General features: G+C 47.2%; 1 protein-coding gene across 1 annotated transcript in view; it reads right to left on the bottom strand.

The window, feature by feature from the left end:
• CRY1 (cryptochrome circadian regulator 1) overlaps positions 1-18,237 on the bottom strand; it is a 59,122-nt gene that overhangs the window by 18,813 nt on the left and 22,072 nt on the right. The window contains exon 2 of the mRNA XM_054988042.1: positions 7,063-7,171. Coding sequence (XP_054844017.1) covers positions 7,063-7,171 — 109 coding nt within the window. The remainder of the gene's footprint in view (positions 1-7,062; positions 7,172-18,237) is intronic.

The following is an 18,237-nucleotide window of genomic DNA, read 5'->3' as shown; positions in this document are numbered from 1 at the left end:
AACTCAAAGCCAAGTGGGGGGGTGTGTCCGGGGTCTGAGCCCCAGCCCCCAGACTTGACAAGAGGGAATAGCAGGTCAGCCGGGCCGACGGGCAAACAGAGGGGGCAGCCAGCAGCCAGCAGGTCAACTGGTCAGCCAGCAGACAGTAGGTCAACCGGTCTGACTGGCAAGCAGAGGGGGCAGCCGGGGGACAGCAGGTCAACCCCTCCCATGGGCAAATGGAGCCAGAACCTGCCTGTGCCAGGGGCAAGGGGCAAAGGCCCAGGGCCTCAGGAGGCAGGGGGAGACAGAAGGAGGCCAGCGAGTCCCCCTCCCCTGGGGAAGGAAAGGGGACTAAGCAAGGCAGAAGGGGGCAAGGGCAGAGGGATTGGGGGCCCAGCAGTCACCCACCCAAAAACCTTACCTGAGGAGGAGAAGCAGCAGCAGCCCCAACAACCCAAAGCCACGCCCCAGCTAGAAAATAGTAGCCTGGCCCAGGAGTTGCCAAAAGCCAAGCCACTCCAGGTGGGGCTATTGGAGGCACTCTGCAGGAAGCCCTGGGCAACCAGCCAAGGAGCCGCAGCTGGACCCACCTTCAGCCATCAGCTCAGCCAGGCAGGCCGGGCTGCTAGCCAGGGGACTGCAGCTGGACAGGCCTGCAGCAATCAGCCAAGGCAGGGAGGCTGGGCAGCCAGGGAACAAGGCACAGCTGGTGCTGGTCAGTGGGGCCAGATCAGCTACCCCAGCTGCAACTGCTTGGTGCAGCCCAAGACCAGGCTGGAAGAGGGGTGGGACAGTAGAAGGAAGCCCTATAAAAGCTGGCTGGGAAGAGCCCTGTGGTGGTGGGTGTGAGTAGGGAGTGATGATGTGGAGCAAGAGCGGTGCGATGCAAGCATGGAGGTTTGGAGGAGAGCTCTGGGAGGAGGAGGTGAAAGAGGACGCAGAGGGTAAGCAGGCCAGGTTGAGCAGGCCAGCGAGTGGACTGAGAGGGAGTCTGGGTGAGGTATACCGCCCCTCCTTCCACAGAGCAGGGTCCTGCAGAATCCCTGGCCCCCCTATGACGTCAGGAGCAGACCGCCCAGTGCCACGCCCAGTGGCAGCGGTGGCAAGCCCTGACAAGTTGGTGGCCCGTACGGGGAGAGACGTTCCAACGCAGGCGCCAGTCAAGGGGCGGCCTCCCAAGGCCGCCACCCCAGCGGAGCTTGGACTGTGGCTGGAGGAACGCCAGGATAGGATGTGGGGAAAGCTGGAGGCAGCCTACCCAGCCGCTCCAGTGGAACTAGCACAGACAGCGGAGCTGCGGTTGCAAGCCGACGCGCTCACGGAGGCCTTGCCAAGGGTTTGTGCCCTCGTTTGGGAAAATAACCCACCGCCTGGCAAGCAGGTGCAGAGTCTATGCGCCACCGTGAAGATAGGCCGGCTGATCCTACAAGCCCTGTTAGACACTGGGAGTGCAGTCTCAGCAATTCGGCCCCAGCTCCTCCCAGCTGCTACCCCAGTGCACCGCTGGATCCCGGTGACGGATGTGATGGGCCGCACCCAGCCGTACCCTACGGCCCTAATCACGATAGAGTACCTAGGGGTCCGCCACCAAATGGAAGTTGCCCAGTTAGCTCACCTACCCGTGCCAATGCTGCTGGGAAGAGATGCCCCAGGGTTCTTCAGGCTCCTCCAGCAGGCAGCGAAGAAATTGGGAGGAGATACCCCAGGGATAGCCGGGTCTCGGCTGAAGGCAGCAGGGGAATTGACAGACCCCCAAGTTGCCACCGCTCTGCAAGTGGAGGAGGCCGACGACCCGGGAGAGGGTCCCTCTACTAGACCAGGGGCAGAACCACGGACTGGAGACCCAGCTGGGCCCCCGGCCGATCGCCCATTCTGTGACGCCCAAGGGGCAGATGAGTCCTTGCAGCGCTTACGAGAGACGGCAGCTCGTGAGGAGGAGCTAGTGCGGGATGAGCGGAGGTCCCAACGGCTCCCGCGCATCGAGAAGCAAGGAGGGGTTTGGGTTCGCATAGCTCGCGCCCCAAGTGGCCAGGGGGAGGTCCGCCAGCTATTGGTGCCGACTGCCTACCGGGCCGAAGTCCTCCGCACGGCCCATGAGCATGCGTGGGCCGGGCATCTGGGGCACCACAAGACCCTGAAGAAGATCCTTGAGCAGTTCTACTGGCCCTCCGTGAATGCCGACGTGAAGGCCCACTGCCGCTCGTGTCCCACCTGCCAGCGGGTGGCAGCCCGCCGCCCACCGAAGGCCCCCCTCTCCCCACTACCCGTCATGGGGACGCCCTTCCAACGCATCGCGATGGACTTCATCGGACCGCTGCCACGCACACCCCGGGGCCACCGCTTTGCCCTGGTGATTGTGGACTACGCCACACGGTTCCCTGAGGTCATCCCGCTGAGGACCATGCAGACCCCGGGGGTGGTCCGGGCACTGTCCAAGTTCTTCGCGATGGTGGGGCTGCCAGATGAAATCTTGACAGATCGAGGAGGCCCGTTCCGTGCCACCGCCATGCGCCAACTCTGCCAGAGTTTGGGGATCCGGCAGGTGTTCACCTCGGCTTACCACCCTCAGACAGACGGTTTGGCAGAGCGGCTGAACCAGACCATCAAAGAGGCCCTGAAGAAGATGACACGGGAGAAGCCTCATCAGTGGGACCTGTACATCGACCCACTCATGTTTGCCCTCAGGGAGACCCCGCAGGCCTCCACTGGCTTCAGCCCGTTCGAGCTGCTGTATGGGCGCAAGCCAAGAGGGATGCTCTCCCGGCTGACAGAACGCTGGGCGCCCCAGGCCAGCAGCCCTGCGCCCACCGCATGGGAGTACATAAGCCAACTCCGTAACCGGGTGCAACAGTCTCAAGCCGAGGCGAACCGCAGACTGACTCGCACCCAGGCGAAGCAGAAAGCCACCTACGACCGGGGTGCACGGATGAGGGCCTTCCAGGCGGGAGAGAAGGTCCTGGTGCACCACTCGGTATTCCCCAGAGAGGAAGGGGACCCATGGAGGGGCCCCTACCCGATCCGGAGGGTGCTGGGCCCCACTACTTACGAAGTCCAGTGTGGGGTTGGCCGGCGTCGGCGGAGGACCCTGCACGTGAATCTCCTGAAGCGGTGGCATGAGCGCCCAGAAGAGGAGTGTGGCGTGGCCGAGGACCCGTTGGAGCTTCCTGACAGTGAGCTGCCATGGACCTCCGAAGCCCCGGAGTTCGAGGAGCCCAAGGTAGACCCCCAGCTCGATCCAGCTCAACGGGCCCAGCTACGAGACCTCTGTGCACGGGTTACCGGGGTCTTCTCCCGCAGGCCGGGCAGCACCAGCCTGATTCAACATGCCATCCCGACCAGCCCGGGGCAGACAGCCCGGGCTACCTGGCGCCCCATCCCCAGGAAGCGGTGGGAGGCAGTGGAGAAGGAGACAAACGAGATGCTCCGGCTGGGTGTAATCGAACCCTCACGAAGTGCCTGGAGGAGCCCGATAGTCCTGGTGCCCAAGCCAGATGGGACCACCCGGTTTTGCATTGACTATCGTGAACTGAATAAGGTGGCCCAGTTCGACGCCTACCCCATGCCCCGAGCAGACGTGCTGGTGGACCACCTGGGGTCCGCCCGCTACCTGTCGGCCCTGGACTTAACAAAGGGCTACTGGCAGGTGCCCGTACGGCCGGAGGACCGGGAGAAGACGGCCTTTGCCACCCCCCAAGGCCTCTTCCAATTCAAGAAGATGCCGTTTGGCCTGCATGGGGCAGCAGCCACCTTTCAGCGGCTGGTGGACCAGGTGCTGGGAGAGTGCCGGGCGTACGCCATGGCGTACATTGATGATATTATTATCTTCAGCCCCGACTGGCCCACCCACCTCCAACACCTGGAAGCCGTCTTAAGGGCCCTCCAACGAGCTGGACTAAGGGCGAACCCAAAAAAGAGCCACCTGGGGTTCCAGGAACTCCAATACCTGGGCTTTGTGGTCGGGGGAGGACGAGTCAGGCCACCACCGGACAAGGTGGCCTCAATAGCCGACGCCCCACAGCCCAAGACCAAGAAGCAGGTTCGGCGATTCCTAGGACTGCTGGGGTATTACGGGCGGTTCATCCCCCACTTTGCCTCCCGAGCGGCGCCCCTGACGGACAGCTTAAGGAAGGGGCTGCCCAACCAAGTCCGGTGGACCCCAGAACTAGAGGCAGCTTTTAAGGACCTGCGGTTAGCCCTCTCCAATGCCACGGCCCTATGGAACCCGGACTTTGACCAGCCCTTCACACTGGCCACAGACGCCTCGGACACCGGCCTTGGGGCTGTGCTGACCCAGGAGCGGGATGGCGTGGATGTCCCAATTCTGTTCCTAAGCCGGAAGCTCCAGCCCGCCGAGAAGCGCTATGCCACGGTGGAGCGGGAGGCCCTAGCGGTCAAGTGGGCGGTGGGGGCCCTGCAGTACTACCTGGCCAACAACCCCTTTGTACTGCTGACAGACCATGCACCCCTGCAGTGGCTCCATCGCATGAAGGCGCACAACCCCAGGGTGCTGCGGTGGTACCTCTCCCTCCTACCCTTCCAATTCACCATCAAATACCGCCAGGGGGCACGGCATGTGGACGCGGACTTCATGTCCCGCATGTTCGAGGCTGAACCGGACCCCCACAACTCAAAGCCAAGTGGGGGGGTGTGTCCGGGGTCTGAGCCCCAGCCCCCAGACTTGACAAGAGGGAATAGCAGGTCAGCCGGGCCGACGGGCAAACAGAGGGGGCAGCCAGCAGCCAGCAGGTCAACTGGTCAGCCAGCAGACAGTAGGTCAACCGGTCTGACTGGCAAGCAGAGGGGGCAGCCGGGGGACAGCAGGTCAACCCCTCCCATGGGCAAATGGAGCCAGAACCTGCCTGTGCCAGGGGCAAGGGGCAAAGGCCCAGGGCCTCAGGAGGCAGGGGGAGACAGAAGGAGGCCAGCGAGTCCCCCTCCCCTGGGGAAGGAAAGGGGACTAAGCAAGGCAGAAGGGGGCAAGGGCAGAGGGATTGGGGGCCCAGCAGTCACCCACCCAAAAACCTTACCTGAGGAGGAGAAGCAGCAGCAGCCCCAACAACCCAAAGCCACGCCCCAGCTAGAAAATAGTAGCCTGGCCCAGGAGTTGCCAAAAGCCAAGCCACTCCAGGTGGGGCTATTGGAGGCACTCTGCAGGAAGCCCTGGGCAACCAGCCAAGGAGCCGCAGCTGGACCCACCTTCAGCCATCAGCTCAGCCAGGCAGGCCGGGCTGCTAGCCAGGGGACTGCAGCTGGACAGGCCTGCAGCAATCAGCCAAGGCAGGGAGGCTGGGCAGCCAGGGAACAAGGCACAGCTGGTGCTGGTCAGTGGGGCCAGATCAGCTACCCCAGCTGCAACTGCTTGGTGCAGCCCAAGACCAGGCTGGAAGAGGGGTGGGACAGTAGAAGGAAGCCCTATAAAAGCTGGCTGGGAAGAGCCCTGTGGTGGTGGGTGTGAGTAGGGAGTGATGATGTGGAGCAAGAGCGGTGCGATGCAAGCATGGAGGTTTGGAGGAGAGCTCTGGGAGGAGGAGGTGAAAGAGGACGCAGAGGGTAAGCAGGCCAGGTTGAGCAGGCCAGCGAGTGGACTGAGAGGGAGTCTGGGTGAGGTATACCGCCCCTCCTTCCACAGAGCAGGGTCCTGCAGAATCCCTGGCCCCCCTATGACGTCAGGAGCAGACCGCCCAGTGCCACGCCCAGTGGCAGCGGTGGCAAGCCCTGACACTACCAACCTACTTTCATCTGCTCCTGTACTCAGCCTTCCCTTCGAGGCCTGGCAACCTCTACTAGGGAAACCTATGGCACAGTTCTATGGTATTAGCCACCATGCTGGGCACAGTAGCATGGTGCTGGCTGCTGAGCCCAGCGGTGAGTGAGAAACCCATTTCCCTCTGTACCCACCTCATTTCCCCCTGTATCCACTTCCCCACATTCTTTCCATTCTCCGGGCCACAACCATATCCTTCCCTTTCCCTGCTTCCTTCTCTTCTTTCCTCCCATCAACCAAACTACCTTTTACCTGTCCCACCAACTTCAGATGTATTTATTTTATTTATGTCACACCTTTCTCCACAATGGGGACCCAAAACAGCTAACATTCTCTTCTCTTCCAGTTTATCCTCACAACAACACAATGAGGTAAGTTATGCTGAGAATGTGTAACTGGCCCAAGGAAGGTTACCCAGTCAGCTGCCACAGCTGAATGTTGATTCATACCTGGGTCTCCCAGATTCTAGACTGGGAGATTCTAACAATTATACCACACAGGATTTCATGAGGTGACTGCTGATGAACAGTAGCAAGCAGCCAGTTCTGGATGAGTCACATGGTATCAAGTCACCCAGTGGTTGCTGTTGGGCCTGGCCTGATTTCTCCCTTAAAGGCCAAAATAGCCCTGGAAAGGGCCCTTTTCACCCCACCTTTTACTGACAGAAGCCAAGGCTTCAAGGCTGGCAATGGTTGCCTAGCAACAGCCACAATGGACATTCATTTATTATTCTATTATTTTAGGGGATTTCTTTCTTCAAATTTTTCTACAAACCTGAGGCATTTCAGAGGAAAATGTCCCATATGTTCAATTTTAAGTATCCACAGATTTGGCCACGTTGAGAATTAGATATATTGATGAAAATTAACAAAGATGTTTTAAAGCACAAAGAAGTCAACCTTGGTAAGTAACACATAGCGGACCCAACATGTTTTGAGTACCTGAAGCTGCAGTGCCTTACAGAATTCTGTGTGTGCAAGCCAAAATTTTGAACATGACAGGTTTTGCACAGACTCAAGTACAATCTGCAGTTACATCTCTCTAGAAGCTGCTGTTATAACTGGTAAGAAATGGACCCCCCTCCTGTCAAATGAATCCAGTGCTTTTTGATTATCACCATTATAGAGGCCAAATTTTTGCTCTAGTTAGTGCTGGAAAAGGAAAACTGATCAAATGTATGATAGTGTAGTTGAATATGAGCAAGAGAAACTAGAATGGTATGAGAATGGTGCAGCTCTTTCTCTATGAGAAAAGTAAGCTAAAAGTTCCATAAAATAGCTCAGATTCACCACTGCCCCTCTTGCAGCATTACTCACCTTAAAGAGCCTAGGAAACACATCTGCAGGCTGCCCTCGAATAACAAACAAACGTGAATTTAACTTTCGTAAGTTGGCATCCAAGTCCTCAAGACACTGAAGCAGAAACCTATAAGGAATATATGAGAAATGAACAACTATTTTCTGCTTTCCTTAAGTTCACAGCAGTAATGACAGCACAGTGAAAAGCAGTTATAATAACCAGACAAGCTTTCCACATTTATTTTTGTACATAATACTCTCTACTGTTTATATTACTTTCCCTAAGCGCTCAAATCATGTAACACAATTCTCAGCAATTAAAACAACTCTGTCAAGCAGAACAATAGTGCTGACCTCAGATTAAAGATGGATGGTTGGTACTGCCTGAACACCTGAAGCTGCCTTATACAGACCACTGGGTCCACCTAGCACAGTTTTGCCTATTTTGACTGGCAGCAGCTCTCCAGGAAAGGATTTCCTATCAACGGCAACCAGAGATCCTTGCGCAGAGGTCACGGAACTTTTATGTGCAAACAAGACTTGATCTCAATAAATGTCTACTGTGTAGGCAAATGGAAGGCATTCATCACCTTAGTTTTAAATGGACAAAATATAGTAAGAATATTTTGGAAAAGCAGTATTTGAGAAAACCCTCTTAGGGAGATTTCTTGCTTACCACAATTCTTATTAACAGAGATTTTTCCAATTGTAATTATTATATTCACCCATGCCCAACATCTCTAAAGATATTAAAATTAAGACTAGCTATTTAGGTTGTTGTGGGTTTTCTGGGCTGTATTGCCATGATCTTGGCATTGTAGTTCCTGACATTTCGCCAGCAGCTGTGGCTGGCATCTTCAGAGGTGTCGCACCAAAAGACAGAGATCTCTCAGTGTCAGTTAAATCAGGTGACACTGAGAGATCTCTGTCTTTTGGTGCTACACCTCTGAAGATGCCAGCCACAGCTGCTGGCGAAACGTCAGGAACTACAATGCCAAGACCACGGCAATACAGCCCAGAAAACCCACAACAACCATCGTTCTCCGGCCATGAAAGCCTTCGACAATACTAGCTATTTAGGTTTGCAAGTGTTAAAAGAGATTCATTTATTTGTTATTGTACTGCAGTATTCAATAATATTGCAAAGAAAGCTTTAAATAGGAAGAGACATACTAAGAGTAATCTATTGGGATATGGACAATTGATGAATCAGTGGGTTATGGGACCTGGTCTAATGACTAAATGAATATGCCATTGGGCACAAGAACTGTGCACCAATGCAGAAAGGATGCCGTCATTTTTCATAACCATTCCAAGTAAAACACGAAGACAAAGCTGATGGGGAAATGGCTAGAGGGGGGAGGGAGAAGCCCCCCTTCCCCCCTCAGAGGCATTCTGAAGACGTTTGAGCTCTCCTTTATTTTTTTAGCAGCCACTCCCTGAAACTGCTGTGTAGCTGCAGGGAACTCACTTTAAAAACCTGAACATCCAGCTTGACCTTAAGTTAGTGAGTACTGTCTGCTGATGTAGATACATTTCTACAGGGTAGTTTGCAGGGTGGATAAAAATCAACATTTTTTAAAAAAAAATTTAAAATCAGATTTTTTAATTTAAATCAGATTTTTTAAAATTTAAATCGGATTTTTTTAATAAAATGTTTTTTGAGGGAAAATCTATCTAAAGATAGTTTTCTATTTAAAATACATTATAGTCCAAAGATTATCATTGTGAAATAAAGATTAGTTTTAATTATGTCGCATAAGGCTCTATATTCATGCAATGTTTAAATTTTTTGGTAAACGAATTCCATTAATCCATTCACAATGTTATGCTCTATCAGAGGTTTCTGTAAGATTATTGAGCAATTTTTCTATCTAGAAGATATTATCACAGATGCTTTGTTTTAGAGTTCTCAAAACTGAATTTGTGTCTGCAGAGATCATGTCTCTTCTACGCCGCAAAAAGGTTATAAAATAAACATACACAGTTGAGAAAAAGACCTTAATCCCATTGTTCCTTTGGAAATCTTTGTACACAGAACCAACCCCTTACCTCTTAAGTGCTAAGTTTCAAAAAATTCAATGAACAGAAGATGGCTGGGAGTAGAATAGATCTGCACAAGAAGCTAAGTTTGAGAAAACCATGTAGAAAACCATGATTTAAATCTAGTCTGACTAGTGATTTAAATTGTGATTTAAATCGATTTCATTTAAATCAAATCCACCCAGTTAGTTTGACATTGCTAAAGATGTCATGTTAATTACTTAAGTTTTAATTCACAAAGGTTTCATCTATGTGTTCAGCTTTCTGCTAGTTTTCAAATTTGGGGCTACCATACCCTACTGTATCTGTTTCCATTGAATGTCCTAACTGTTCATCATGTTGTATTTTTGCCCTGTGAATGTCTTAGCTATTCATTATATTGTATTCACCTGCAGTATGTAATCTGCCTTGGATCTCAGTGAGAAAGGCAGACTATAAATAAACAACAACAACAAGGGCCTCAGCAGATGGTCAAGAGAACAAGATGGGAATATATGGTAAACTGTGGACCTAACTGCTTACTTTTGAGTCACTTATTGTATTCACTATGCTTAATACATTTTAATTTCTTGTCTATAAACAGGATGGTGAAAGAACAGCAAATGAAGAATTTCATCCTTTTATAGTATCATTTAGTAAAATATTTTCATCTTGCCTATCTCATCATACATGCCAACCCAGTTCATCTTACAAAGCAACAAAAAGTCAAAACTCACAGTTTCACAAGGTTTAAAACATCAACAGCTGCCCTTCAAATCCAAAACTAAAATCCTCCACCCAATGAAATACTCAAAGGCCCACTGGAAAAGAAAGGCATTATATGGCTTGTAGAATTGGGGCAAAGTAGGGGCCTGTCATGACTCCTTCTGACCAGCTGTGTGACTCTGATTTGGAGAGCTTAGAGGAAGAGCCTGAGGAGCCAAGGCCAGGGGAGCAGGAGAGCTAGCAGGGTCAGGGAGGGCTAGGTGCTGCACGAGCAACTGCCAAGCATGCTTTAGCAGCACCAGATTGCCTCTCAGCCTCTTTAGGTTGAGGCTTGTGGGCCAAGCTAGAAGTGATGGCTACCTTGGGTTTTAAACTTGTGTCTGCTGAACCCATTTTGAATTGATTTGTGGTTTTTAACACAGAACTGCAAGAGCCCCTTCCAGAACAGGCATGCAGGAGGGAAGACCTAGTTCGCAAACTTGCTTTCTTCCTGCTCTTGCCTCCTTTCACAAGCAGAAGAAGGCCACCTGGCTGGCAAGCCCTACCACTGTCTCCCAGCTGTTAACTACACCCACCAAAAGGGTTCAAGGTGCAATAGACTGCCAGGCTGTTCACTGGGTCTGGGGGTGTCACTTGGCAATCTGCAATGTGTACAAAAATGAACAGATTTTGTATTACGAGCTGTCTTGTATCTCTTTCTTTTGAAGTTTTCTTCAAGAACAGCACAAAGGGACTAACCTGGAAGCAGGCAGGGGGTGCATTGTGGAAGTGCCCAAATGAAAGCACAGATTCTGCCCAACTTACCCTGCACAGAATCCTTTCCAAACTGGAAGAAGCCAGGATGGGGGGGGGACTAGATGCCCCCAGTTTCCTGTGCCTGCTGAAGCCCAGTGTGCCTGCCCTGCCCTGCCCTCCTCCTCTCTGGTTGCTTTGCAAAGAAGCACTGCTGAAGGTGACTCTGAGCCTTCCTTGCATGCGGATTCAGACTTAGCAAAGGGAGGCAGGGCAAGCAGGGTGTGTCTGCCTTATGATCGGAGAGAAATGGACAGAGGTGGCCTGCATCTTCTTCAGGTGAGCTGGCCAGTCAATAAGCTCACTCAACTGGGGCTACCCTGCAGTGTACCTGTTCTGGAGGGGGACATTGTGGCTCCGTGTTAAACAACTACAAATCAATTTAAAATGAATTTTAAAGAGTACTCTGACAGCAGGAGCCACCGAGAAGACCCAAGATGGCCCACAGGTTCAGATTAGTCAATCTTTCAGGTAGGCAGGCTCTAGGTCATATATGGTCATTAGCAGCACCTTAAACTGGAACTGAAAGCAAATAGATAATTAATGAAGTAGTTTCAGGAGAATTAACATACATGAAGAGTTTTAGATTCACAAGCCAAAGAACTGGGTATGGCCTTCTGGGCTGTCTTGGTGGACCACATCTAACCCTAATTGTAAGCAGCTTCCTGTTTATAGAAGGAATGCCCTCCTTTGATGGTTAAAACCTCTTCCATCCTTAACTTATATCCCTGCTGAGAAAGGAATGAGGCACTTACTCCCTCTAGCAGCCAGACACCAAATCCTAGCTTGAAGCAGAAAGAAAAAATTCAGCCACTGCCTTCTCTAGCCCAGTAAGCTATCTTGGAAGGAACACGGGAGAAGCCTGTCTGGAACAGTTATGTTGCCTCCTTTCTTTGTGTACCTATGATGTCCTTCTTGGGTGGTGGGGATGGGTCTATACTTGTCCTAGTCCTGGGGGCTGAGGACCTTGTGAGGGTTTACCCCGCTGCAATGACTTTTCCCACCACAATTTCTATCCCCTACAGGCTTGTACTCATACTAGGCCTCTGAGATAGGGAAACAGTGATCTCAGCTGTGCTTCTCTAACTGTAGCTTTAAGTGGATATGATGCCTGCTCTGGCATGGGGGTTCTTTTTCCTATTTGGGGGAGAAGGGACTGTCCCCCCTTCCTCCACGTAAGAAAGGCAGTCATGTGAAGAGTCTTCCCCTTCCATTGCCTCAGCTGAAGCAGCAGTCTGAAAGAGAACTTTTTTGGAGAGTTTTATAGAGACAGAAGATTCAAGGGACAGACTTCTTCTAGTGACTTATGCTCCCTTTCCTAAGCAGGAAATGAACTGAGGAATGGATGACTCCTGTTGGTGGCAACTGGAAGTTGAAAACTGATCTTGCTTCTTGATCAGACAGTCACTCTGAGCTAAATGAAGATTATTAGTTGCAAACTACTTCTAACTTGCTGCAAAGAATGACAACCATCCAAGTCTGAAAACTAAAGCCATTAATAACCCCAATTCTGCCAATATGAAGCGTTCAAAACGACAATACACAATCAAAAGTATATACCCAGGTTAAGGCACAGCAAAGGGAGAAACACACAGTTTAAGAACTCTGAAGCAATAAAGACTAGCAGTTCTATCATATACTGAGGCAGGGAGAGAACTGCAAGCAGCAGTCACTTCCTCCCTACTGGGGATGAACGCGCAACTACTTCCTGCCTCCAGGGGTTATGCGAGTATCCAATCATCTCAGGATGTCCTGCGATGAAGCGTTGTAAAGAAATGCAGAAAGGAGTCTTCACAGAGTCAAGTACATCTTTCAGATTGTTCTAGGCTTATCACACTTATGATGGCATTATTTCCATATATCTTAATTCAAGAAAATAAGTTTCAAAAATATCAAATGTGCTGACAAGGGTTTTATATAAAGAGCAGTGATTCTAAACCAAATACATATATAATGGTACAGAAGTTTAGCACTACTGCCACAGGTCTGGACAATTTCTCAGTCATTGGCTTTTATTTGAAAGCAGGCATATTTTGATAATTTTAAAACAAGATTTCATTTAAAGCTGCTCACTGAGACCAAAGCAATTAGCCAATCTGTCTCCCTCAAGATAATGGTAGTAAACGGGGGGGGGGGGCCTGAAAGGTAAAATGAATGCATGTTCATAAACCAGGATACATTAAAACAAAACTCCTGCTGGCATCAAGTATAAGAGTTGGCCAAAACCACGATCTAAAAGCAATTCTGCATTACATACTGTACAGTTCTGATGTTATCACCTTAAGGTTCTTAAATATGTAATTTCAGAGGTAAAGACCAATTTTCTTATTGCTATAGCAACCACATAGCAGAGACAAATTTATTCAACAGCCATCTTATTTACAAGCATATTAGTCAAGCAGGACAGGAAATTGCTTTCATTCTACAAAAATTACAGCCTATATACAGGTTTAAGGATCATGTGGTGACTAAAGTCCTTTTTCTTCTGTTCACCTGAAGGGAAGGGTGAAAAGAAGACTAATGTGACACAGCAGAGAGATTGGTGCTATAAGAAATCTCAAAACAAATCTATTGGCTGAGGCCTTTCACACATTAAGGTAACAAAGACAAACTCACACTATTCTTAAGAAAACAAAAGCCCCAGTTTTTCCCTGGATATTTTCTTTCACAAAATTTCTAATGTTATGAATTCATTTTAAAAGGAATGGCTGATATACTTGTATAATACAATATGTGGTTGTATTATCACATCTGGAACTAATTTACCAGGTATTTGCTCATTTGATTGCTTTACGAAATTTAGTAGGTTATTCTCCCAAGCTATCATTGAATTGAGCTTGATTGAATCTTGTAGAACTTGACATTTGACAATCTACAAGTGGATGGTAGCAGCTGTTATTTGCAAGCACAAAATTTTTCCAAGAATGGTACCTCATTTCAAAGATCTAAGAAATACAGAACACCCCCCTCCAACCCTCTGCCAATCACTTTCAAACTGTTATGTTTTCATGAGACCCAGGTCTCCAGTAACTTTGTTACAGTAATACCTAGAAGGCTGCAGAAAAGGAAAATAACAATGCCACCCATGCCACTGAAACAAACCTGTTTCTTGATTGCTTTTAACACACACTGCTGTGTGGTCCCTTCGAGCCTAAAATCCCCTCATAACTGGCAAAGTGAATGCTGGATGGTACCCTGAGCCCAGGCATTACTCTCCTTGAGGACTAGATGGCTAAATGGACACAAAAGCCTCAATTATAAAAACAAAAGACGTCTAAAAAGAAAAAAGAAGTTTGTAAGGTATGAAATTTAAGATCCTAGATCTGGAGACAGGGTGTCATCTCCCTACTGTTATACAGACTACTAAAGTACCAAAAAGACCCACATATTATCCTGCAGCTTACTTAACGCAGGGTAGAGGATCTATTATAGCTGTATAGTCTCTGTCACATGTTCATACTCTTCTTAGCCATTTGCACAAATTAAAACTGAACTGTTTAAACCAACATTTATGCTTTAGGAAGAGTCATATGTCAGGCCTCAAATCTCTTACTTTTTTAGAGGCTAATGGAGGACAGAAGCATTAATACTCTGCCTCCCAAAATACCTCTGAAAAATATATTTGGTCCAGACATTCTTTTCTGACCAATTCCTGGCAGTTATGCCACCTCACCCTTATTAATGCCATACATACACTTAAGATAGTCATCTTTAATTAAATATTCATGGCCCATACAGCAGGCACTAGCAGGCATATAAAAACTGTCAGAGAATTATTGTTATGGTAAGCATTCTAAAGGTGTTTAAGTATTTTAGAGACAAGAGGAGAATCCCCAGAAAGTGCAACAAGAAAAAACTGGATGTCTACATTCCTTATTGCTGGTTCTGACAATGCATCCAACTGATCAGAGCCTATCATAGTTATTTAAACTAAATAAAATTTAGTGCTATAGTGGATGGAGTTCCACTCTTACACACAAGGCTGAACCTCTGAGACCTGATTCAGACATCACATCTGGAGGGTTGGGAATGGGTCATGGGCTTGTGCACTCCCCCGTAAATCCCCTCCTCCATTTTTGGGTTACTCTAATTACAGTTTGCCATGATATCCAAATTCAACAAATTATGGTAGATGCTAACATCCAAACTCACGGTTTGCAAAACAACTTTGAGTCAAGATTTGGAGTGTTAATGCCAGCTATAGTCTCTAATTTGGACACCACAAAAAACTATGGCCAGACAACCTTGGAGAAAGGACGCTATAGAGAGTGGAGAAGTCTGTGTATATGCCTGAAATGTAACCATACACACACTCTTGTCTATTAAACACTTTTAAAAGATTCTACTGTTGACCTACATCAGAAGTGAACAGTTAACATTATTTTGTATCTCTAGAAGAATTTAAGTTTGCTGTTTCCTCCATCAGCATAGCCTTTACAGAGAAGATTCCAGTGATGATATGGAAAGCAGATGGCAGTCACATTCCTTTAAGTCAGTCATTATCATATTACACCTTTTATATTTCCAGAGGACTGATAAAGTTAAACATTTTGGATTTCATGAACACCAACTTTGTCTCATATCTGTCCAACTTCAGCATACACCTGACCAATATAGTATTCCTTACTAAAAGGTGAATCAGGAAATATCCAATGTTTTAATATTTCTTTCCCATCCTTTGAAATACAATAGCCTTGCTTGTTCTTTATGACTTTCTAACAATAGCTACTATGTGACCATGTCAGTCAGTCAGTACCTTTACAGGCATAAAACAAAGCCAGACAAAATCAATATTTGAATATACAAAGTACAATCCTCTGTAAGAGCAATCTTTCTTTTGTTTAATGCCTTCAAAATATTCAGTACTTCCAAGTTTATGTATTCCTCCTCTAAAATCCTCCACCATATACCTCTTTCACTTCTCTTGAGGCTCAAGCCATCTGAAGCCCTTAGCTCCACAACTTGTCAAACCTTTTTCTTCTTCTCAACTTTATTGAAAAATCCAAACACTGTTTAATAAGCACCTTTTCTGGTATTTGTACTACTTAGAGGGCAGAATTTTCATTTTGTTTCAACACAGTGGTTGGATCCAGGCTCTTGAAAATGATGTGGTTTGCAGAAGCAGTTTTTACCACCTGATCGAGTAGCCCCCACCTTCAAAAAATATCCTGAGGATCAATATGCCTAGTTCCAATATACCAGGTGAAACTAGGATGAGGGAAGGCAGATGGGGTAAATTGTCATTTCCACATCCCCCTTGCCTGAGTAAGAAGTGGCAAAAGTCACTTCCATAAACCTGTTCCATTGATAGAAGTCATGAGTTCAATCATCTTTGGCACTTTTTAAATTTGGTGAAGCATTTTCCTTTGAGCACATATTCTACCAAAAGGTAGAATGATGTCTAGTTACTATAAATCATCCATTTACAGTGAAAACTTGCCATGTAAACAAGTCTTCTTTGGACATGAGCAATACTTAGCATGTATATACAACATTGTAAAACAGGAAAGGGTAGATCTTATATTTTTGGAAACTACTTGATTTTCTTGAACAGCCTGTCACAAAATGGCACCTTGTACAAGAAGTACAGTTTCAAAGCAGGTCTACAGTGTTTTCCCCTTCCTTTACTATTTCCCCAAAGCAAACCACCACCCATTCACTACCCCAGCAAAGGTAACTTGCCATGCAATTACCTTTGTTTTCTCTGGAACAGGCAAACAGCAGCTTTGATGCAAGGGCAAAGTGTTAACAGGAGATGCCTTCCTCTTTCAGAGCGCATGTGTTCACATGTGGGGGAGGAAGAGGGGAGGATAGGAAAGGAGGCTGGCGCTGTCATTTCCACATCCACAGTGAAGATGCAGACAGGCAGCTAGCAGTGCCAGAAGGAGCTGCTAAGGCTGCTGCCACCGCTGCAGCTGCTAGCCTGGTTGAGTCTAGCAGCTACAGCAGCAGTCTCAGCAACTCCTTCTGCCGCTGCTAGCCGCCTGTCAGCTTCAGGCTCCCCTCTCTGACTCTTACCCTCCCGTTCTTCTGGCCCTGTTGCTGGTGGCTCAACTACACTTCCTAAGTAAACCTGTAGCAACTCAATATATGTCAAGTCTCTTGTAGTTTAGCTCTCAGATATCCACTGCCAGGACAGTCAACTACAGATATTAGGAAAAGTTGGAAAAGTTGAAACATAGCCAATAATTATTTTCTTATCAAACCTTATTTTACAGTCTATCACCAGAAAGTATATCCTTTATAACTTGCATATAAATGTGCCATTCTTTAGTTTTATACAAGTAAAATTGTTGATATACCATATGTATCTTAGATTTTGTTGTTTGAGAGGCAAAGAACAATAAAAGTTGAACATACAATTTCTGTAGTAAACAATAAAGTATGTGATTTGGATAGAAATGGTATCATGCACTCACAGTAGAACTAGTAGCATATCTGGATATAAAGTTACGTGTAACACTGATCTCAGATAAAGAATTGTATATCCTTCTCATCACAGCATATTAATTGTGGACAGGAGGAGTCACATTTAAACAAACACCCTTGAAAGTAATTATAATTATCTAATGCTGTAAATTAACTTACAATAAAATGTTCATATTAACCAGTCTAAGTAAACCTCATCTTAAATATTTCACTCATTCCAAAAGAAGGAATATTATACATGAGTTCTTTCCAGAGTACTCCAATATTGCCATTTTTTTCATAGATATTTGGGAAAAAAAATCTCGAGGTGGGAAACACCCCCTCCTATTTTCCCAGTTTTCTTTCCAGACCATTACATCTCAACAGCCAGCACACATCACTGCAATAACCCCAGAAGTAAGGGGAAAAAATCACTCTGCAACTTGGGGTCTCTTTTTATTCAATTAAAATTAATGTTCTTATAAATGGTTCAGTACATACAGATTACAATCTTTACAAAATTATTCAATTTTTGGGAAGCCCTACAAATGTGATGTACCTTGTAATATGGACAGAGGATGAACCATTTGAAAGACCAGTTTTGATGTATTAGAACCACCACTACCACCAAAAAAGGTGGGAAGAGTTCAAATTTTGCTAGTTTAACAGGGAAACAAATATTAATGTTCACTCTCAATCTTCATTATCTACTTATGAATTTATTACTGAGACAATTATTAGGGTGCTGGATACATAAAACTACACACTTTTTTAGAAACAGTAACTTCTATAATTGGATGAAGGGAAAATGGATATAGTCAACTAGAGTCTAAATGGGGAAATTTTACTAATCAAGGCTTACTACTCAAGGCGAACACTGCTGCTGTACTGTACTCCAATGAAATGAATACCTGGATAAAGCATAGAAGAGACCCAAGGAAAAAAGAACTCCTGAAGATGAAAAGTTATACACAAAATTTACTCAAAGCCCTTCAATACCCCATACGCCATAGGGGAGAGAAAGACACCCAGGTTTTAACTAACATTAGAAGGAAACCTTTGCTATTTCCATCTGCGTATAACTCTTACCCATTTCCTTATATGATTTCTAAAAGATTGTTTCAATATGAATCAACAGAAATAGTTTCTTAAATAGGTCGTTGCTCTAGCAACCAGCAGTCTGTTTGGACTACTCCCCGTCACAATGACCTACTTTAAAGATCATGGTACAACATAGTTTCATAA

The sequence above is a fragment of the Eublepharis macularius genome, chromosome 9 (assembly GCF_028583425.1).
Source record: "Eublepharis macularius isolate TG4126 chromosome 9, MPM_Emac_v1.0, whole genome shotgun sequence".
Taxonomy (NCBI): domain Eukaryota; kingdom Metazoa; phylum Chordata; class Lepidosauria; order Squamata; family Eublepharidae; genus Eublepharis; species Eublepharis macularius.
Note: the sequence above shows the minus strand (reverse complement) of the source record. Positions and strands in the feature narration are given on the sequence as shown.